The 23,687-nt window shown below is 33.6% G+C and overlaps 1 protein-coding gene across 2 annotated transcripts in view; it reads left to right on the top strand.

The window, feature by feature from the left end:
- The window catches only part of Dlg2 (discs large MAGUK scaffold protein 2), a 2,079,243-nt gene that overhangs the window by 512,604 nt on the left and 1,542,952 nt on the right, over positions 1–23,687 (top strand). Inside the window, exons 1-2 of one of the 2 annotated variants that reach the window (XM_047516993.1) lie at positions 12,210–12,227; positions 12,325–12,420. Coding sequence is in view for 1 of the 2 variants with exons in the window: in XM_047516979.1 (XP_047372935.1) it covers positions 12,325–12,420 (96 nt within the window). In the remaining variant the exon portion in view is untranslated. Of the gene's footprint in view, positions 1–12,209; positions 12,228–12,324; positions 12,421–23,687 lie in introns of those variants that run through there. The other variant, XM_047516979.1, reaches the window with a different exon arrangement.

Below are 23,687 nucleotides of genomic sequence, written 5' to 3'. Positions count from 1 at the left end.
TAAGTTTTTGTTTCTTTATCTGAGAGGAACTGAATTCCAGTCTAGTTTCTGCTGTGAAACTATGTATACTTGGACAAACATTTTTGCTTCTGGGAATCTTTTTTTTTCTTCTGTTGCATAGAGTAAGGGAATCACTCTGTAGGTGGGAATTTCCATGAGTACTTGTAGCTCTGACTTTCCTGGACTCTGTATTCTCTTTAGTGTAGTTATTGCACTACATTTCTACAGCTAAGGGTTTATTTTCAGGCTCCTTTGAAGCCACGGTTTAGACTGGATTCCAGAATCAGATCCTGGAAGTAACGCAAGAGGGCAGCTTGTAATGATTTCAGTTCTTTCCTGGATCTTTTAGAAACTAGGCAGTTTATCTGTCTCTAGGACCTGGGTTTCTGACAGAAAGGTATAGCATAGTTCTGCAGTTTTCACTCAACTTTAGTTAATGACAGGATTTTGTGACTTTGCTTCTTTTCTTGAACATTAATGGAATTTGTACTTCATAATAGGCACCATTAAAAGATTTATTTATAAAATATTGAGTAAAAATAAAAATACTATTTTCCACTGTAGAAAAAACAAAAATATAAACTATAAAGAACAAAATAAGTATCCCTTACTATTCCAATATTCAGAAGTAATCACAATTACATTTTGGTGAATTTTTTTTCTCAATACAGTCAATCCTCTATGTTCATGGATTCTGCATCAATGAATTCAACCAACCATAGGGAAAACATTTTTAAAAATTAAATTTTTACTGAACACGTACAGACATTTTTTCTTGTCATCATTTTCTCAGCAATACAGTATAACAATTATTTATATAGCACTTAAATATTATAAATGATCCAGAGAAGGTCTTATGCAACTACTATGTTATTTAATATAAAAGTATCCATAGATTTTGGTTCCCATGGCGCTGTTCTAGAAGCAATGCCTTGTGGATACTGAGGGATGACTACATTTGTGTGTGTTTTTTCTTTTTATCAAAATTTGAATATTTGTATATTTTCTTTATAATATACTTTTTCACTTAAAATAGTCCTGCTCAAATTTGTATATCCGTAAAGTTTCTTCTATAACGTTTTACTACAACTGTTGATCATATGGCTATATTGAGTCATAGTTGCTAACATATAGACTCAGGAATGAGATTACCTGGGTGTAAATGACAGTTTCAGCTCTTATTAAGTGTGTGTACTTTGGGCAATTTGCTTAACCTTTCTAAGCCTCAATTTCTTTATCTATACTATGGGTACAATAATAATACAGACCTTACAGGTTTTTGTGATGACTCAGTGAGTTAATACTGTGAACCATCATAGAACAGGCAGACAATACAGATTCACCACCACTGCCCACATTTATTTTGTCCAGTCCAATATCTATTTCAAATAGGTAAGTTTGGTTCAGTTACATTCTTGGGCACCTCAATATAGACTTAGTCTCCATTCTGGAACATTTTTTGTAAGCCTGCCTATTTTTCTGTCCTCACTCACCCATTTCTGTCTCCTATTATTCTGAAAATTTTCTATATTTGTTTCTTACTTTTTTTCTCTACTGATTTGAAAACTTCTAATTGTTTTTTTTTTCTTTCACTAGTTTATTTTTGGCATACTTGTGTATAGTAGTATGTAATATATATATGTATTTATGAAGTCTGAAGTTATTAAGTGTAGCTCTTTTGTGATTATTATAATTTTGACATATTTTAACAACTCATTGAACACCCCGATTTCCCAACTTGTTGCTCTTATTTGAACATGAAAATTAATTTTTTATTTAAAACCAATGACATTTAATAACATACTTTATTAATTTCTGTGGTCAGTACTGATTCATGTAGTTGGGTATTTCTCTGTGTTTATTCTTGTTGCTAAAGCACATCCTTTAATAATTATTTTGTAAGAGTTTTGTTGATTACATTATCTTGATATTTACATGTTTTTACTCTCTCTTTGCATGATAATTTAACTGGGTGTAAACTTTTAAGGGAGCAGTAATTTTCTTTTGCACTGAACAAATATTCTAATTCTGTTGGTCTCTATTTTTGCTCAGAAAAATCTGCTTATTTGGTTATTGTTTTTCTGTATTTTTGTTTGTTTGTTTTTAGTAGTGCTATCTTGGTTTTTTCTCTTCTCTAGCTTTAAGATTTTTTTTATTTATCTTTGATGATTTTCGGTTTTACTTCAAGGTGTCTGCATATTTAATTTTATTTATTGACATGAGTCCTTATAAAGTTTGTTTCCATCAGAGGACTCATATTTTTTTTTAATTCTGGGAACTTTTCAACTACATTTATTCAGATATTGCCTCCCTATTCTTTTCCATTCTTCTTTTATTGTACTCTAAATGAAGATTGTACTCCCTCAACCTATCCTTCATGTATTTGCACTATTCTTTTACACTTTATTATCTCAGTTATGATATGAAGGGATTTGTTGTACACTTGGAATTCCTAATGTTTTATATGTGTTTAGTCCATGGCTTATGACATTTATTAATTTTTGTTTATTTGTTTCAGTTACTATATTTATTCCATTTTTAATGAGTTCTTTGTCATATCTATTGTGTCATCTTTTATTCCACTTCATTTTTATTTTCTAATATAATTTATTTGGATTTAAAATAAACATTATATCTTCTTTTTTCTTCTTGAGTATCTTATGTGTATATAACTACTTTTTCATGCTCTTCCATTATATTTGCATTGGTCTAGTTCACATTCTGGTTACTGATTTTGTTTCTAGTAATTAGCATAATATATTTTTTCAAGTGGTTTGAATTTTCGAATCTGCAGGGCTCATTCTAGAAACTATTTAGAAATGATTAAAAATGAAGAAAAGTTACAAAACTAGTCAAAAATTACCTGAACAACTTTTTAACTCAGACTTCAAAAAATTAATATTTTACTACATTTCAATTATTATTCTCTTTTGAGTTACCATTCTCTTTAGGTATAAGTACATGCATACTTTTCGAGCAGAAGCAGATCTAAAGAGAACTTTGCAGATATTATGACATTTTGTTAAGAGAAGATTCTCATATACAATCAAGGTGCCGTTATCAAATTCAAGAAATTGACATGGACATAAGAATTATCTATTCTACAGGTCTTATTCAAATTCATTAATTGGTCTGCTAAAAAATTGTTCCAGCAAAAAGAAATCCTTCTTTGGTTCAGACTCCCACTTGGAATCATATATTCCATTTAATACTCATGTCCTTTTAGTTGCTCTTAAAGTAGAATAGTTTTCAGTCTCCTTTGTCTTTCAGGAACTTGACCCTTTTTCCTTCAAGAATGTTTGGCTTCTATGTTGTAGAATAGCCTTCAATTTTTTTCCTGGTATTTTTGTGTGATTAAATATTGAAGGCTATGTATTTTGTTAGAAGTACTACAAAAGGGGCATGTCCTTTTCAGTACATGATTTGAGAAAATATCTAACATTCTGTTTGTTCAATTTACCAATTGTGCTAACTTTGCCCTCTTGGTTAAGGTAGTTTCTAGATTATCCACTGTCAAATTATGATTTTCTATGAGTAATTAAAAGAATTTCACAGAAGATATTTTCAATTTAGATAAATATTCTGTGTTTCATCTACTTTCACCCACTAATTTAGGTTGTTCTTGTCCAAGACATTTACTGTTATGGTGATTTCCAGTTAGTAGCTTTCTGTTTCTTTGATTTCTTCTATACTTACTAGTTGGCATTTTTCTGTAAAGAACACCTGTCCTTTCTCCTCATTTGAAAAAAACAGTCATTCATTGTGTCTAATTTATCTTTCCTATTTTGACTTTCTGGTTTGTACTCTTAGGGCTTAGAACACAATACCCCAAAATATGGTGAGTACTTATTTACTCTATTGAGAAGTTCCAGTTTTAAAAAATTTGCTGTTTCTTAAAAATGGGAATTTTTTATGAAATTTATAAAAAAGATGAATCAGTTGCTAAATCATTTGATAAATATTTGTCCAGACATGTTGTGTAGTGTGGAATGTGTTAACATTATGTAATTAAATAATTCAATCAATGTCTATACAAACTTACTTTATTTAGGCACCACGAAGGGTATAAAGATGGCGATAAATACACCTTTTGAAGGAGCCTAAAATCTTCTTGAGTGGATAAGACAAAGATATAAATAATTCTAAGTTTATTCTCCCTTCATCTATATTGTAGGTTGTTCCTAAAAGAAATGAGATGGTCTGATCATTATTAGCGATATAAAGGAGAAGACTATATCTGAGGGTATCACAGAAAAAGAGAGTCTGTCTAGTTGTAGAAAGGGACAGCACCAGTCCAGGCTTTGTACAGGAGAAGTCTCATATGACAAGACCTTAAAAAACTGAGTTGTGTCATTACTAGAAATAGGGAAACTAGGAGTAAAAGCGAGTTCTGAAGAAAAGATAATTATATTTAGATTGAATAGAATTGAGGTGCCGTTGTGATTCTTAGAGGAAATACCAGTCAGCATTTTAAAATGTAGGAGTAGAAATTGAGGGAAATGTCCTTGATTTGAAAATTGTCTTGAGAATGAGTTTTGAAAGAACAGATAAATAGAAAGGAATTTAGAGATAACAAATGAAGTCAGGGACTCAAAGAATGAAGAGGAAATGAAAGAGAAGGAGCAATCCAAGATCCTGTATATAGGAATACAGGTTTTAAGAAGGAATTATTAGCTAATGGTGTGAAATGCCAGAAAAAATGAAAGACAATAAGGACTATAGAAATTCAGAGAAAGTGGAAGACAGCAAGGACTAGGAAGTTCTCAGTGAGTTAAGAGTTCAGTAGGAGGGAAGAAAGGACAGCATCTAGGGATTAAAGCAGAGGTCACAACCTTGACTCCCCTTATGCAAACTGAAGTCCAGGTTTATATTTTGTTTAGAATATTCCATGTTAGCTCACTTGTTATTTTAAAAACATATAATTGTTGTTGTTTCAACAAATTTTTTGATGATCCAATTGGATTTTGTTAGCTATTCATGTATTTCTAAAAATAGAAAGATGCTCTGATAAATTGTGTAGAGGGATTCTATTGTCTTTACAGACACAAAAGACTTGAAGAAAGCACAAAATAAGGGACAAAAAGCAAATTGGCTATTTCAAATTTAGTTTCCTTATAGGGTTGAAACAGAAGGGAGTTCTTTCTCATGTTGGCTTGGGTAGACTGAGGCCTTTCTGACTGATTGCTGTGAATCAATCTTCCTTTCTCTCTCTCTTTCTTTCAACTTGTCTATTTGAAAGTATTATTTGATTACATAGCCCCTAGCATGAGGCTTCCATTTTGATTTGATCTGTTCTGTTGGGACCTATTACAGAGCTCAGTTCAAGACAACCACCTCCCATAGACTTAGTTTCATGTTTCCAGTACTTAAACATCAAAATATTTTGCACAACAATCAGCATTCCAAGTTCTATGGAAAATTACAAACATCTAACAACACTAGATTTGGGTTTCCTCACTGTAACAAATGCCTGGAAGTGATTAGAGACTGTACCTGTTAAGTGGAGCATTGATTTTCCATTTTGCCAAGACCATACATCTCTTGTTAAATATGTCTATATATAGTTAACATTTCTTCATCTAGATCATTAGTTTTCAAATCAGCATGTGATGGAATTATCTCAAGTACTTGTGAAAAACAGACTATAGGGCCCCACCCTACAGTTTCAAATTCAGCAGGTCCAAGACTTTGTTTAACAAAGCTCTGTGTGATGCACACATATTGATGGTCTTGGGACAATTTAAAAAACTTAATGGAAGGAAAGGAAGTGGTTTACTTTAGTGTACTGGTTTAAGTGCATAAGCTTTTATGACAGAACATGTCCTGTTTTTTTACCCAGAAAAGAAGGATGACGGTGTCTATTTCATAGATTAAAAAAAAAAAAAAAGTGAGACAATATGTATAAAATATGTGTTAGTATCCTTTAATATCTAGCTTATTATAACTTTTCATTATATGCTTCTGTTGTATTTTGTTGCTATTATTACTACTATTATTATTATATCTTTCAAGAATGTTGATTCTGGGGTGGGAGAAGGCTAAGTATAAATGGATAGTTTGGGAACAAGAGTGATCAAGGTCTTTTGTTGTTGTGAAAGAATGAAGGAAATAAAGATGTGTAGAAGAAAAACTCTAAAAGAGCAAACTTGGTGGCAAGTTACAAGGAAAAGGAGTAAAGACAGGGATATAAAAGCATGAATAGCTAGTCAAGATTGAAATCGAGTGTTTTGTATGTATTTAGGAAGAAAATATGAGATATCATTTGATGTGAAGGAGAAAAGTCATAAATCCTGTTGGGACTCAGGGCATATCACCCCCAAATGTGACTATAGGAGTTTAGAATGCTATCCCCAAGTATTCCCCTTTGGCATAATGACCATTTCAAACTGGTTATTTTGAGAAACTGCACACATTGAAGTACCTCTCAAAGACTCCTTTTGTAAAGGAAGTTTTCATCTATAAATATTTTCATCAGTAAAGGTGTCTGTATCAAGATGAGAGTTACTCTGAGAAAACTTTCCAGTTGAGAAATTTTAATCATCATGATGAGGTAACGTTTATTCACCATACCTTTCCTCCTATCCCCTTCCATAATTTGACTCCACCAACCCTAGAAGAGCTAAGTGTCTTTATTCCTTTCTGTGGTTTAGGATGCTATATAAACTTGAATTATCAGGCCCTTCTCTGAGTCTCATATTTTTGTGAGACCCTCATGCAATGCATGGGTATGCACATAATTAAAATAGTTCTTCTTCTGTTAATCTGCCTTATGTCAATTTGTACCTCAGTCAAAGAATTTAAGAGGATTGAGAAGTCATTTTTCCTTCCTCTCCAATCTGAAGTATTCAATCCAGTTGTGAAATGGTTGATAGGAGGAATAGAACTCTCTGCAATAGGTGGCATTATTTCCATATTTTGAATGATAACAGTCATAGCATTTAAATATTGGTCCATTCTGCACAGTTACTAAATCATTTCTTTCTTACTCTAAACCTATGCTCTTTCCTTCTGAGCCTGGTGCCTCTCAAGTCTACATTATGTGCTATTAAAATACTCCTACTTATCTATATAACCTTATTTGACTTTAGCACTAACTCTCCTTTGATTTCAATCAGATATAGATGCCCCTTCCATTGTTTATATATTAGTTTGATCAACACATTGCACTATAAATTACATATCTGTATATTTCCCTTTGGAGAAAAGGCAATCCATATTAATGTCTTTCCATCTCCAGAGATCAATAAATATTTTTTTAATGAATGGAAAATATAAAAAATTAAATTAGATGAATAAATGAATGCATATAGACGGACAAACAAACAGGGAATAGAGGCTTTGATCTGACTCAGAGGAATGCCAATCTGAACTACTTAAGACAGGTAACCCCTGTCTCAGAAACAGTCTTTTACTTTATGCTCAGTCTATAATGGTGGATTTGTTGCCACGTTCAGTGATGATGGATCCAGGTAGTAGTGATAGCAGTACAAGCTCAATTAGCAGCTTAATTACAGTCAGTCACATTAGAAGTCCTCACTATAGGATTTATATGAGTGAAGGAAACAGTCCAATTGTTCAAGCTCTCAGAAAGTCATGTCTTTAATTTGTCAATCTGTAGTGTTCCAAGGGGCAAACCAAACATTTAGGCCATTGGCAACATTTCAGGAGCCAGTAAAAATATAATAAACTTGTCAGAAGGCATATTTGCTACACCTATGAGAATAGCCTTGAGTTTTGTACCCTGAGTGGAGGAACTGTGGCCATTTTCAGTTTTGTGTAGTTAGCACTGAGACTAAACAGCATTAGCATACCAGTGGGCACCACTGGGTTTCAGTTTGGCTAAACCATTAGTGAATAAGTTCCAGATATTTAGTGAAACCTTTTGAATCAAGAATCCCATTGAGTCTTTGCTTCAGGGGATAACTGGAAATCAAATTTTCCTAAAAGGGTAATGATACTTTTTTACATAAAATCAAGATGCTACTGGGATCAGGCTGGCTGCATTCTTGAATATACCATTTCCATGTGACAAGTGAGACCTTTAACATCTTGTTAGATTATCAGTTGGTCCACCCCAAAATGAAAATACCAGACTAGAGAGTTACTAAGTGTCAAAGGTGTCATTAATGTGGGGCTCAAAAGTAGAGATCATGACATAGCTTGCTACCAATAGAGCTACCAACAGAGTTAGTGACTTTGGCCTCACTTTAAGGATGCTGATTTTGAAGTTAGCTGATGAGTTAAATGTTCAAGTGAGAACACACTCTCTTTAGTATCCATAGACCCAATAAGGTATGGGGCCTCCGTTTTGATGGCTGGGGCTAAAAAGACAACATTTTTTTTCTTTGTGAGGGAGGGAATTTATCCACAGAGCCCCTCAATTTTGTCTGAGTTTATCACCTACACTTTCTGGCTGAGTCTGAGGTTTTTGACTTGACAACTAATAGGACATCATCTATGTAATTACAATTTTGAACATCAAAAACTAGAACTAATAAGCCAGACTCAAAAACCCAGAGGCCAAATGTTTTTCCTGATAAGTGGATGATGATATATAGTGGGGGGTGAGAGAAGAATGGAGGAACTTTAGATTATGTAGAGGGAAATGAGAGGGAGAGGGGTATGAAAAATGGTGGAGTGAGACAGACATCATTACCCTATGGACATGTGTGATTACACGAATGGTATGAGTCTACATCATGCACAACCATAGAAATGAAAAAATGTACCCCATTTGTGTACAATGAATCAAAATGCAGTCTGCAAAAATAAAAAAATAATTACAAAAAAGTCAAGGGTTGAATGTTTTTCTCTCATATAAGGAAGCCAGAGAAAAATAAGAACAACAACAAAAAAGAGGCGGGGGACATCATGAAGATGGAAGAGAGCAGTGGAGTGGGAGAGGGTTGGTGTTGAGGGGATGTGGGGAGGGACAGGAAAGGAGAGGGCCTGCAGAGTGAAGATGACCAGATTATGCTGTGTGCATGTGTAAATGAATGTACCATAGTGAATTCCCCATTTATATAAACATGAAAAGCACCAATTTACTTAAACAATAAATACCTGGGCATGGTGGTGCACACCTGTAATCCCAGAAACTCTGGAGGCTGAGGCAGGAGAATCACTAAGTTCAGAGCCAGCCTCAGCAACTTAGTGAGGCCCTAAGCAACTTAGTGAGATCCTGTCTCTAAAAAAAATATAAAAAAGGGCTGGGGATGTTGCTCAGTGGTTAAGCACCCCTGGGTTCAATCCCTGGTATAATAATAATAATAATAATAATAATAATAATAATAATAATAAAAACAATACATTGATGGGAGGAAGACCTGTGTAGTAGTGAAAAGGGAACAGGAGACAGGGTAGGGAAGAGAGGAAGGAGGTACTGGGGACTGAAATGCAGCAAATTATATTCCATGTATGTGTGATTATGCCAAAATGAACCCTGCTATATGTACAGCTAAATGAACTCAGAAAAACATAAAAAAGTAGAGCTACTGACACTAAACCTTATAGCAAATGACAGGGAGTTTAATGAAGAAGCACTATAGACATATTGGGGGCTTTGCCATGTGAATACAAATGTGTTGTCTTGGACCTCGAGAACCAGAGGGCTAGGAAAATGATGTAGGAAATATAACATACCAAATGCTGTCAGTGCCGTGGATTTAATTACAGTTACAGTGTCTGGAATACCTAAGGGAATAGGATCAACAATTGAATTCACTAAGCTTTAATACTCTATAAGGGTCTGGCTCCATTAGTAATGTTTACTGGCCATACTTGACTGTTGTTTTAAGATATTGTATCTTGTACTATTGCTGCAACCTTTAAATTCTTATGCAATTTCCTCTTTTCTCTGAGATTTTCCATTGTTTCTGTTGGACTACCTGAAAGAAAATGGGGAAAATAATTGGGGAGAATTACACATTCCTCTAGCATCTCTCGACATGTACTCTTCCTCTTCAGGAGAATCCCCATTGGAGTCTGTGGACGTTTACAGTGAAATATTAACACCAATTATACACTCAGCAATTAAAGGCACAAAAAATGGTTAATTGAATGGCCCCAAAGAGCCTCATGTATAAGGTCACTTTAGCTTTCCTAGAATGAATCCTGCCCAAACCTAGTGATCTGAATCCTAGTGCCCTAATGCCCTACTTCATAACCCCTAATCCAGAGGATGAAGGTTAGTGCGTTTTGGATGCTATATCTAAGGGGACGATGAGAAGTTGAATCCTTCCTCTTCCTGAAGTTCTTTAGTATATTTGAATGGTATGTATGAACCTTTTCCCTTCTTAGAAACAAAGAAATATTGTTCCCACTTTTAATTATCTTTTTACTTATAGAATCTTAAGATCAGTAAGAAGGAAGAGGGAGGGATTATAAATCATGGAGGGCAAGATAACTCTATAGCTGTAAGCAAGGAACATTTATGCCTGACTTTGAGTGTCATGGTGGTAACTTTTAACTCAGCAAAATGGAATTCTAATGTTTTTGTTTCAACTAAATTTTTTTTTTAAATCAGTAGCCACACCATCAATACTGCCAATCTATAGGTGGTAAATTAAAGGCACCCATCTTTGGCACCACAAACTGTGGGAACAAAATCAGGGCTACCGATCTGATTGCATTACTCATGTGAGTGCCCACAGTCAGGTACTGTTTTATGATGAGATGCTTTGGAATAAAGATGCTGATTGAGCCTGCACTACCTCCCTTGCTGCCTGGATTTATCATTATAGCAAATGTAGAAGCACATCCTCCATCACAGACTGAGCACAAAGTAAAGAACTTCATGTTGCAGATTACAAAGGTTAACCTGTAGTCCTCCCTCATTTGGTTGAGCCTGACATTCCTCTTAACCAGATCAGACCACTTCTCTCTTTGTTCTTCTATCTAGGTATGCTTTTATGTATCTAATTTAATCATTTATACTTTTTATTCATTAAACAAGTATGTATCCTTGGAGATTGAAACACAGTAAGATATCCTTCCTGTTCTCCAAAGAACTGTAATGTGACAATAGAAATATATAATTTATAACACAATGTGTTAATCACAATGAGAGGTGTAAACAATGGGAGCAGAGAAGAGGGATATCTACAGCAGGCTGGTGTCAGAGAAATCTTGGTGTATGCTCAAAGTGTTTACAAATTTTTCTCCTTTCACAATAAGTACAGGTACATATCTTTATTGTCTGAAAGCAGATGGGAACTTCTGCTCCAGAATGAATTTTAGTAGCTGAGGATGATAAACAGATTGTAAAGAAATCTTCCCACCTACAGAAGAGTTAGCAAAACCTGATAGCTGTCTTAGAGTCTCTTTCCTAGTACTTGACCTGTAACTACTTCAGTTATTTCTCCTCATTAACAAACATTAAAGTCAAGGACCATTATTATGCAGTTGAACATAAAACATGGTCAACATGTTTGTTATTGATTTTCAAGAATGTCTTACAAAGTCTTTCATCAACCCATCAGTCCCTGATCAGTCTTCTTTCAGAAAATCATGACTGTTAGCATTCCCTTCTTGTCACTGCCAAGAGTTGCAAAGCATCCAAGATTTTATCCTTTTTGTAAGTTAAGGAATTAGGCTGCCAGTTTCATAGATTCTTCCAGAAGACCCTTAGGACAAAGAAAAAGAACTTTATTACTTGCAACAACAAAAATAGCCTGAGAATCAACATTTCCAGTCTCAGTTTCTCAAGCCCCATTTCCTACAAGGCCAAGTTAACATGACCACATGATAAATTCTCTCGCAATGGGTCTTTTTATAGGTTGCATTCTCTCAACTGAGGGAACACATACCAGTAAGCAAACCTATCCTTTACTCTAAATGTAGTCATTATTTCCATCATCCAGAACTGCAGTTACAAAGGATCCTTGAAAAAAACACTCCAGCACAAAGGCAGTCAGTGTCTCTGCTTGTTCTGAGAACTCCAAAAACTACGAGTATAGAGATTCCTGCAAGTATAGGAAATTACATAAGATGAAATCAACCCTTCTACCTTCGTCTTATTAACCATGCTCAGCTTTTACCACATCATCAGTTTACTTTGGAATAGTCCAATTTCAACATTCCCTGGTGAAAAGCTTTGAAATTTAAAAACTTGCCTTTGAATAACTGTCCCATTTTATGATTTCTCTTTGGGAGCAATATAAAAATGGGTTAAGCAGTACATTCACATTCTAAAACTGACATAAGCAACATCTAATAATTTTATTCAGGTCTTAGATATTTTAAGATTCATGTTAAAAGCTTAAAATATTTAACTTACAATTTGGAAAGTAAGTATTGATTCTTAAACTATTTTTTTTCTTTTAGCTTACAGGTTGGAGTGGATCAAAGGAAAATGCTTCATGTATTGAGCAAAATAAAGAAAATCAGTGTTTTGAGAATGAAACTGATGAAAAGTCAAGTGTAAGTGTTCCAGTATTTCCTTTGTTTCTATACTTAATGGGGAAAATATGTCTTGTACTCTATCATGTAAAGTTTGTAATAGTGTTAAAAGAAAATGTGTAACCTAATTTCTAACCTTGACTTGGTCAGCATATTGGGTTCTCCCGCTAATAAGCTGACACTGAATGTTTCTCATTTTGAGTATTTGCACATTTTGATGTGGGATCTGTGTTTTGGTGTGTAGTCTTAAGTTGATGGTGATAACAGTCATTCTGTAAACTACTCCATTTCTCCTCTGGTGCAAAATGTTTTTGTTTAACATAAAAGGTGTTATTTATACTATTTGAGGTACTTACAAAATGCTAAATGCTTTTCCTTCCAGGAAAGGAAGTCATCTAACTTGGCAATAACACTCTTTTCTCCAAAACGGGAGAGTGAGTGTGGATGTCTGTGTTGGACTCATGCATCCTTAGAAAACAAATTTTTGGACTTCCTGGCTGTCCACAAGGATATTTGTAGTTTTGCTTCCTGAAGATGAAATCATTAGGCCTAAGTGGAATACAAATGTGCCAACTTGTCCACAGTTTAATTAAATAAATGTTGGTGCATATATTAGAGAAACTTGTGTTTTCATCATAGGAAAGCTTAAATTCTAAAAGCTTCAGTTTATCTTATATGAGCGTTATGAGATTTTAATAAATGATTATGGACATGTTTAATAGTGCCTGGCAAATAGTATATTTATTATTCTATTGAAATGAATTGCAAGTTTTATATCTTCTAGAGGAGGTGATATTTTTATTAAAATTTAAAAAATAAAAATAAAGATATCATTGAGAAGAAACTGTAAAATGTTTCTTCTTAATTTTATTGGTGAAGAAATATTTAGTGTGGTTCCTTCATTTCATTTCTATTATGTCCTTTGAGCAATTTTTAAATAACTAGGAATATTTTAGGGGTATGATATGGTGTTTAAATAAACTTACTTTGCTAAGACAGAAGTTACAGATTTAATGTTCCAGAGTTCTAGTGATAAACAATGAGGATTTCTTAACAGTTCAAAAGGAAAGAAAGGAATCTGAAAGAATGAACAAGACCTTGGCAACTAAGTAGACAAGTCTTGTGTGGTATAAGAACATTAGGGAGGAAAGTTGACTGATGGATAAATAGGGTGAATTTAAATATGACATCTTAAATTTGAGGTAACATGGGAACAACTAAAAGGAAATAGGTTGAGGGAATATACTGGTTGATGAATATACTGATTGAGAACTAAGTGCGATATAACAAAAGAACAGTGTGAGAAGATGCAAAAAGATCCAAAGAAGAGCAAAAGATCCAAAGACTCAGACTGCAGTTTGTACTTGGCTCTACCACTAATTATTCATGTCACCTCAAGTAGATTAAACTATGTCTATCTTTATTTCCTTAATTCCTATCTTAATGTCTATCTTTATTTCTTTAATTCCTATTGTGCCTGTCTTTCAGTAGTGTAATAAGTATCAAACAAAACAGTCAGATGCAAAGGACTGTCAGTTAAAAGTTCAGGATATTGTATAATTTTGGAAACATGGCCACCACTAAATGCCTCTTCAAAAATATTTTGTTTTACTTAATGTTTTACCTGTTGGACAATTAATTCTAATTCCTTCAGGAGAAAACATATTCTAGTCAATTTTGTGAAGTAGAACTGGTTGATGAAGAACTAAGAGGATACCGTGCAAATACAATGAATGGGGCAGAAAGTTTGATATCTTAACAAGAACATAGAGGTAAAACCAGGTGGAGGGAAACTTAACTGTAGGAAGCATTAAGATTGAGAAGAAGTCATGGTATAAAAGAAAGTGATAATTGGAAGCTCAAAAATTGGTTTATTATTTTTGTACACTTACTGTCTGGGTGTTCTTGAGTAAATTATTCAGCCTTTCTGTATCTCAGTTTCCAAATCAAAGTGAAAGGTTTTGATTAGATAAATTGTGGGTCCTTTAAAATTATAATGTATTTATATCACTTTGAGAGGTATAGAAAATATTTATTTTAGAGAATTCCAACATTAACCTCAATTATTTTCAGGCTATAATGTGTGTTTATACTCTATAAAATAGCTATATCTTCTGATTAAATATAATTTTTTAAAACTCAGCTCTGTTTTTCTATTTATTGTGCTTTCCTACATTTGGAAGGAAAATTCTTTTTCTTAATGCCATTCAGTCATGGTAAAGGTTTTTATGTGTGCCTGCTTTAGGGAATGAGAGCATTTATATGCATACATTAGATGCTATTTATTACCCCTATTTTGAAAGTGATGGTTTTAAAACACTAAATAGCCAAATAAATCTTGAAAAAGAAAAACAAAGTTGGAGGCCTCATACCTCCTGATTTAAAAACATACCAAAAAGTAATCGTAATCCACATGGTATGGTACTGGCATAAAGACTGATATATGGACATGTGTATGGACCAATACAACAGAATAGAGAACTCAGAAAAAAGGTCAAATGAAAGCAAGGTGTCAATACTATACAATGAAAAAGAGAGTATTCCACAAACAGTGATAAGAAAATTGGATATCCACTGGATATTCAGAAGAATGTAGTTGGACCCTTAGTTTACACTATATATGAAAATTAATTCAAAACTGATTAAAGACATAATTAAAACCTAAAATTATAAAACTCCCAGAAGAAAACAGGGGAAAATGTCAGGATTTTGGCTTTGGCAATGAGTTCTTAGATGTGATACTTAAAAGCATAGGCAACAAAGACAGAAATGAAAAGACAGAAATATATAAAACTTATTCTCATGAAAAGATGCCCAATACTAGTAATGATAACAGAAATGCCAATTAAAACAACAATGATATCTGAGACCTTTTGGGATGACCATTATCAAAACAAATATTAGTAAAGATGTGGAGACATTGAAATCCTTGTACATTGTTGGTGAGAATATAAAACAGTGCAATCATTATGAAAAACAGCACATAGGTTCCTTAAAAAATAAAAAATAAAAAAAATAGAATTACCATATGAACCAGAAATCCTACTTCCAGGCATATAGCCAAAAGAATTCCAAGCGGAATTTGAAAAGATATTTGCACACCCCTGTTCACTGCAACATTAAATACAGTGGCCAAGAGGTGGAAGCAACTCAAATGTCCATCTACAAATGAATGGATAAATAAAATTAAAAAATAAAAAATAAAATTAAAAAATATTTATGTAAAAAAATTTAAAAAATATATATATACAGTGGAATATTATGTAACCTTAACACAGAAGGAAATCTTACCATGTGCTACAATATGTGAATCTTGAGAATGTTATGCAAAGCAAAATACTCCGGTCACAAAAAAGACAAATATTGTATGATTCCACACATATCAAGTACCTAGAGTAGTCAAACTTTTAGAAAGTAGAAAGAGGCTTGCCTACAGCTGAGGAAGTAGGGGAGAAGGAATCAGTGTTAGTGGGTATGGAATTTCAGTTTTATTTTGTTTTGTTTTTGCCACATGGAGATTGAACCCAGGGCTTTGCACATGTTAGATAAGTACTCTACCATTGAGCTACACCCCCAGCCTGAGTTTCAGTATTTTAATGATGAAAAATTTTAGAGCTGTGTTGTACACCAGTGCAAAAACATAAAATGATACTGAATTAAAAATAGTTGAGATTACAGATTTAATGTTTTGTTTCTACTACTATTACTACTACTAATAATAATAAAATGATTCTGAGTTAATCTTCCTGGAGCACCAAATATGAAAATAACATACAGTCAGAGGATTAAAGATAATTTTAATTGTAATATAGAGCAATGACCCTTTAATTTTGAATTTCCTCTACTACCACTCTGCTACAAGGGAATCTTTCATCCACTGGAAAACCTCTAGTCTAGAATACTTAGTACCGTGCAAGGTAGCTCATTCCATCTGGGCAAGTTTGAATATTATTCTTTTTATTAGACCCATGATATGAAACCTATATCAGCCCTGGATATACTTTATATTTCTCAATGTAAGTGATAATATAGTGGCAAATGTCTTATCTTTCTGGAATTAATAAAGGAATAACCTTTTATTTTGGATGGAATACTGTAGTTAGCTCTGACTAATTTGGTTTGCTAATTTAAAACAAACTGTCATAATTCCTCATATCCAGTTTATTAAAGACATCATGCTTTATCTTTGAGTATCTTGTAGTACCTTAGGGTCAAGTTTCTGCCTATTAAAAATCAATGACTGGATTGTCTGTACTAGCATTACCTGAAATCAGGTTTGTGTGTTACCAAATCTGACACATTCATAAAGTAATTTTAAACTATTCAATTCAAATATCAATAGAGCTCAGTTTTTCACTGATTATATTTAAATTATTGGTTTTGAATAATTAATTTTATTATGTATCATAACAGTTTCTAAACACAACCTGATTAACAAAGGGTTAATGCTTATTTAAGACCATGTATCTGATAAGGGGTTAATATTCCAAAGTTTTTAAAGAACCCATGCAATTCAATTATGGGAAGAGAACCCAATTAAAAAGTGGGCAAAAGACCTGAATAGACATTTCTCCAAAGAAGACACAAAACTGGACAACAGGTATATGAAAAGGTACTCAACATCATTAATAATTAGTGAAATGGAAATAAAAATTAATATGTTATTGACTCATATCTTTTAGGGTAGTTAGGATAGCTATTATCAAAATGTCAAAAGATAACAAATGTTGATGTGAGTGTAGAGAAAAGGGAACTCTTGTATACTGTTGGTGGGAATGTACATTGATATGATAATTACAGAAAACTCTGTGGAGTTTCAAAAGAAATTAATAATAAAATTACCTTATGACCTAGCAGTCCTCCTTTTAGAAGTACACCCCAAAAGAAATAAAATCACCACCTCATAAAGACATCTATGCCCCTGTGCTCACCAGCATTATTCACCACGGCCAAGATATGGAAACAAAATAAGTGTCCATCAACCCATGAATGAATAAAGAAAACAAAAAAAACAAAAAACCAGGATAGTACATATATACAGTGGCATATTATTCAGCCTTAAAGAAGAAAGAGATCTTACCATTTGTCACAACATAAATGACTCTGAGGAACACTATGCTAAGTGAAATAACCCAGCCACAGAAAGAAATATATTGCATGATCTTACTTATATGTAGAATTTAATGTAAAAATTTCAAATATACTGAGCTAGATAATGAAACAGTGGTTACCAGTGGGTAGTGAGAGAATGGGGAAGGTATAGCTCAGAAAATACAAAGTAGTAGATATATAGAATGAACAAGTTGAGAGATCTAATTTATAACATGATGGTTATAGGTAATAAAATTGTATTTTATGTAGGATTCATACTTAATGAGTAGATGGTTTATCTTGCACAACCCCCAAAATAATGATGGCCATTTATTTCATTATAGCATTTTTAAAGAATTATTATATGTATCCCATAGTTTCTTGTGTATACCTTATTATATATGACAAATTTTATTTAAAAAAACTAAAAGAAGTTAATGTTGAATCTGAAAACTACTACTTGTTTTATGTGTTTTAAATACTATTATTAATATAAACCCATTTTTGGAACCAAGCAATATTAAAAACCATAGATTGCACATTTTATATTCTGCTCTTGCTTTAAAAAATGTGTGTAGGGGGGTGTTCCCCTGCGATGCATTTTTTAATTCTTTAATTCAAAAAATATCAATTTAGAATCTGTTGTTTTAAACACTGGTGATACAGCCATGAACAAAACAGATGAGTCCCCATTCTCACACATAATCTTCAGATAGGGTAAATAGTAAGTGAAGAATAAAGAAGATGATTTCAAATTGTGGGCATTGCTATGAAAGAAGTAAACCAGAATCATGTAATGGAGAATGATCAAGTGTAAACTAAGCTAATTACAGGGGTCAGTCTGAGATGGTTTACTGAGGTGGTAACATCTAAGTAGAAACTGAATGATTTGAAGAAAGAGCTCTTCTGTGAGGATCTAGGGAAAATGAGTTGCTGGCAGAAGGAACAATAAATTCAATGCCTGGGAATAATTAGATTGAAATATTATATTTGAGGAGCAGATAATAGGCTGGCATGTTTGGGGTAGGGGAAGGGTATTTAGCAATGCTGCTGAGGTTATTTATATTATTTGAAAGCAAAATTGTTTTTCAGACCATAAAACATTTAGATTTGTGGCTTGCACACAAGTATTTTAAGTTTTGGAATCTATTCAACTCACAGCATTGTGTAATAGGGAAAATGGAGTTCATAAGAAGGAAATTCATGTTCACTAAAGTTTGCATAAACTTGTGATATTTAAAGGAAATATAATTTGTATTGAATATTCTTATTATGTATATGTATGGTTTATCACTTATAGTTCTCTAACTTTCAAAAAGCTTGCTTAGATTTGATGGTAATAATAACTGGGTGAGTTATATGGTTATGATTAACTGTTTTGACTAACATATATAAGCAAAATTGACATGAAATTCATTTCTATGCAAATAAAACCATGGTTAAAAAATAGGTTCAAAGTGAAAATTTCTTAATTTCTGTAGTAATTGATGATTCACTTAAAATTTTGCTTATTTTGCTTATTTATTTCTTTTACAAATATGGACTTTTATGTTGCATAGAATTTGTAGACTTCTGCTTTTTTACGAATTAGTTGCATGATCCAATATTATCCTGATATTCTTTTTCATCATTAAAACTCTCTGGGAAAGTCAGTCCTTTTCCAGTTGATCCTAATTTCCTGCTTGCCTCTGGAGAGTTTGGAAATGAGGGCAGGCATTTTGCCATGACCTGCCTGCAGTCTATTTATTTTACTAAGCTAACAAGCTTTGCAGATGTCATTCGTGTGCCTGCTGTCCTGGGTATATGGGGAACAGACAGACAGGGATGGTAGTCCAGGTGGGTGGATTTCTTGTTATTTCCCTTGGAGCTAATCATCCTAATGCAGAGCCCATTCCTTCTGAAGTTGCTCCTGAGATCCTTATAAGCTACAAAAGACCTCAGTGTAGGAGCCCAGAGACGCACCATGTTGATAGGCGGATCACAGATTTTTTGTCACTGGTCTGCACAGAGTCTAGGTTACCTTTGGTTCCAGAAGGCCTTTGGATCTGTCTGTGCTACACTTCCAGTTGTACCCAGGGAGGCAGAAACTGTCTCTGGATTTGAAGTGTGATGAGGTGGAAAGAACATTGATTTTATACCTGGGTTGGAGTCACCCAGGACAAGTCATATATCGTCAGAGAGCTTCATTTTCTGCATTCACAAAATGGGGATTATAATTCCTTCCTGAAGGAAGGAATGACCATCAGAGATTATATTTACAAAGTATCTGGCACAGAACTTCAGATAATACCTGCTTGATAATTTACTGTAATTATTAATAAAAATGCTTATATTTACTACCATTATTCTATTACAATGGCAAACACCTGTTTCATCTGTTGTAATAGTTCAGCTGGAAACCTCCCGTTATTATAGATAAGTGTTCCAACCATGCCTTCTTGAATCAAACTGGATCTGCTGAGGAAAATATTTTTATTTGCAAATACCTTTAGCTACATATGCCAATCTATTTCTGCCTTAAATACATATATAGATGCATAAATATATCTGAATAAGTGTCTGTTTTGATTACTGTGTGTGAGTGTATGTGGGATTCTAATATGGATGAGGGATGCATATCATAGATTTAATTAGGTTTTTATAAAACCTCCTATCAAGAAAGAGTAATAACAGAACTGTGATCATTCTTTCTTTCCACAAATATTTATTTCATACCTCTTAAGTGCCAGATACTATGCTAGGTGCCAGAGATATATGTTAATCTGTCAAGGCGCTTAGATTTTAGGACACTATACATTGGATATATTTTACTCTAGATATTTTTTTTTTCCTGTGGAAAACAAGCAAAGTAAATGGGATAGTATCAAACTAAAACGCTTCTTCACAGCAAAGGAAACAATCAAGAGCATGAAGAAAAGAGCCTACAGAATGGAAGAAAATCTTTGACCCCTGCACTTCAGATAGAGCAGTAATCTCCAGGATATATAAAGAACTCGAAAAATCTAACACCAAAAATACAAATAACCCAATCAATAAATGGGTGAGAGAATCTGAACAGGCATTTCACAGAAGAAATATGAATGGTCAACAAATATATGAAATAATATTCAACATCTCTAGCAATTACAGAAATGCAAATCAAAACTACACTGAGTTTTCATCTCACTCTGGTCAGAATGGCAATTATCAAGAATACAAGCAACAATAAATGTTGACAGGGATATGGGGGAAAATGTACACTCATACTTTGCTGGTGGGACTGTGAATTGGTGCAACCACTCTGGAAAGCAGTGTGAAGATTCCTCAGAAAACTTGGAATGGAACCCCCATATGACCCAGTTATCCCATTCTTTAGTATATACCCAAAGGACTTAAAATCAGCATACTACAGTGACACAGCCACATCAATGTTATAGAAGCTCAATTCCCAATAACTAAGCTATGGATCCAACCTAGGTGCCCTTCAACAGATGAATGGATAAAGAAAATGTTTATATATACACAATGAATGCTACTCAGTCATAAAAAAGAATGACTTTATAACTTTTGCCAGTAATGGAACAGGAGGCTATCATGCTAAGTGAAATAAGTCAGTCCCCAAAATCCAAAGACAGAATTTTCTCTCTGATATGTGGATACTAACACACAACAAGGGGTAGGGAGGGAAGAATAGAAGTTCATTGGATTAGACAAAGGGGAATGAAGGGAAGGGAGATGGAGAATGGGAATAAGATAGTAGAATGAATCAGATATAACTTACTCTTTGCTTATATATGAATACACCACCAATGAAACTCCATATCATGTACAACCATAAGAATGGGATCCTAATTAGAATAAATTATACTCCATGTATGTATAATATGTCAAAATACACTCTACTGCCATGTATATCTTAAAGAAACAAATAAAAAATAAAAAGAAAACAACAAAATAAAAGTAATGCATTTGAAGGATTAAGATACAGCCTTAGGGGAAATAATTATAGTGATTTTCTGGTATCAAATTTTCAACTGTAGATTTTAAGAATCAATATATTCCTGGCATGATATCATTAACCTGAAGGACTATCAAGAAGAGCAGTTTGCAGACTGTGGTTTTATTTCTTGCCAAACTCTCCTTGTGAAATCACAAACTCAATCGAACTCTATGTCTGTAAAAACAATAACAACAACAAATGTGTCTAGCTGATGCCTTGTTAATTTTAAAAATGAAGTACTGTTTCTCTCGAGGCAAAGGAGTGGGCTTATTTTCTATCATCTTTATATCTATGGAATATTGATGGAGTGTAAGGTATATACAAAGTGGAAAGCTTTACCCTTAGTGGGACTGTGCTTTAAAATGTTGTTTTTACTTACATCCAAACATACACTATCCAATTAACTGCTGGTGGCGAATACAAAACTAATGAGTATAGGACATTCATAGCATATGCACACATGCAATAAAGTCATACTCATGTAATATTATGTGAACAATGCTCTTTTTTTTCCTAAGCAGAAATTGAATGTTCAGTATGTGAAGTGCCTACTCTATTTTTATTAATGGAATCCCATTGGATGGATAAAGGTGTAAGACATTCATTTCTTTTTCAAATATAATAGAATATATGGAATTATTTTTTTCTTCCCAACTTCTAGCTAGCTCCTCTGGGTGCTTTTCAATTCAGCCAGGGCTGTTCTTCAGAAAGTCTCCCTACTACTCCATTCTGGGGTTTTAAAACCTCTATTATTCTAAAACACCCCATGTGCTTGCTGTATGGTAAGTATAATTTTTGATTTCTGTCTTTTACTGACAGTTTTGTCTATGCATAAATAGACTTGCAAATATATTTGTTACATGAATGAGGTACTAGACTAGGCAATTAATTGGAAGACCAAATCAAAACTACCTTTTAGGAGCTTAGTTTACAGATGACACAGATATTAATCAAAAAAAATCATAAAGTGAGCCCTCCCTCAACAAACATGAGGCAGTCAGGTGATTTAAGGAGTGCTTATGGAATGCCAGAAACTGTGTTAGAGTAGTTGACTTTTGTTTCTATAGGCCAGTTTACCAAGTGCTTTAATCTGTGATTATCCAGGGTCAGACAACCCCCTCTTATAAATTTTCCTTGGTCTTAGATTTCTCCTCTCCAGGAAGATGGAATGCAGTTACAAAAGGTACCTTTCATACAAGCATCCCTTGTAAGAATATTCATTGTACTTCATTTTTCAATTTACTTCCTTTCTGTCTCTAACCTCTGTTTCTATTCTGATCATAACTAAGAAAGCCCTGGACTTGCAATTAAGAGACAATGGCCTGTTAATGTTGGCACTAAGAGTTACTAGGTTCTTAGGAAATCATTTGAACATCCTAAGCTTGTGAGAATGCCACAAGTGCTTTGTCAACTTTAAAGAGGTATAGAGGCATGACACCTAATTATTTTGAACATGAATATGGCAATCAGAATATGTACCTGTTAGACGCTTTGGTTGTGTCAGTCAGGAAGTACTCTAGTACCTGGGAATGCTCAAGGACATGATGGTTTATATACTCTAAGGTAAGCTTAGAAAATATCGAAGTGAATCAAATATGGTAATGAGGTAACAAATGAGGAGGTGAATTCATAAAGTGATACTTCTTTAACCTTTTCTTATTTGGAACCGTAATAGAGTTACCTAGTTTAATTGGCAACCCTGTGAATTTATTTTTTTATTATTTAACTTGAAAATTATCCTAGTTTATAATATCTGTGGGTTACCAGTTCAGAGGAAATTGTTTTCTAACTAGAAGTATTTAATACTTCTAGTATTAAAACTGAACTTTAGATGCTCCCCTTTTTTCTGAACACATATCTGGTTTGCTATGAACTTAAAAAAGTCTTTAGAAACAGTAAAAATAATGACATGTCAGTTTCTGAGACATTCTTCTATTTAGCAATCAGGAGGTTATTGAGGTTTGAACCTGAATAATTCATGAAAGGTAAAAAGAAGAGCCTTATGAGACTATCCATTTTTTAACAAATTGTTATTAGAGAAAGTAAACTTTTGGTTTATAAAAGAGGATGGTGGTAGGAGGGTGGAGAGGGAAAGGGCCCTGCCAGTATCTTGAAGGGGTGATTGAAATGTATGGATCCCTAGACATTTCTTCTTGATATTGTCATTAGTCTAGACGACCGTGTAGTTTTTTCTCCTGAAAGGAGTCCTTGATTTTCC

This window comes from Sciurus carolinensis, chromosome 11 (genome assembly GCF_902686445.1).
Source record: "Sciurus carolinensis chromosome 11, mSciCar1.2, whole genome shotgun sequence".
Classification (NCBI taxonomy): Eukaryota; Metazoa; Chordata; class Mammalia; order Rodentia; family Sciuridae; genus Sciurus; species Sciurus carolinensis.
This window is presented reverse-complemented; position numbering and strand designations above follow the sequence as displayed.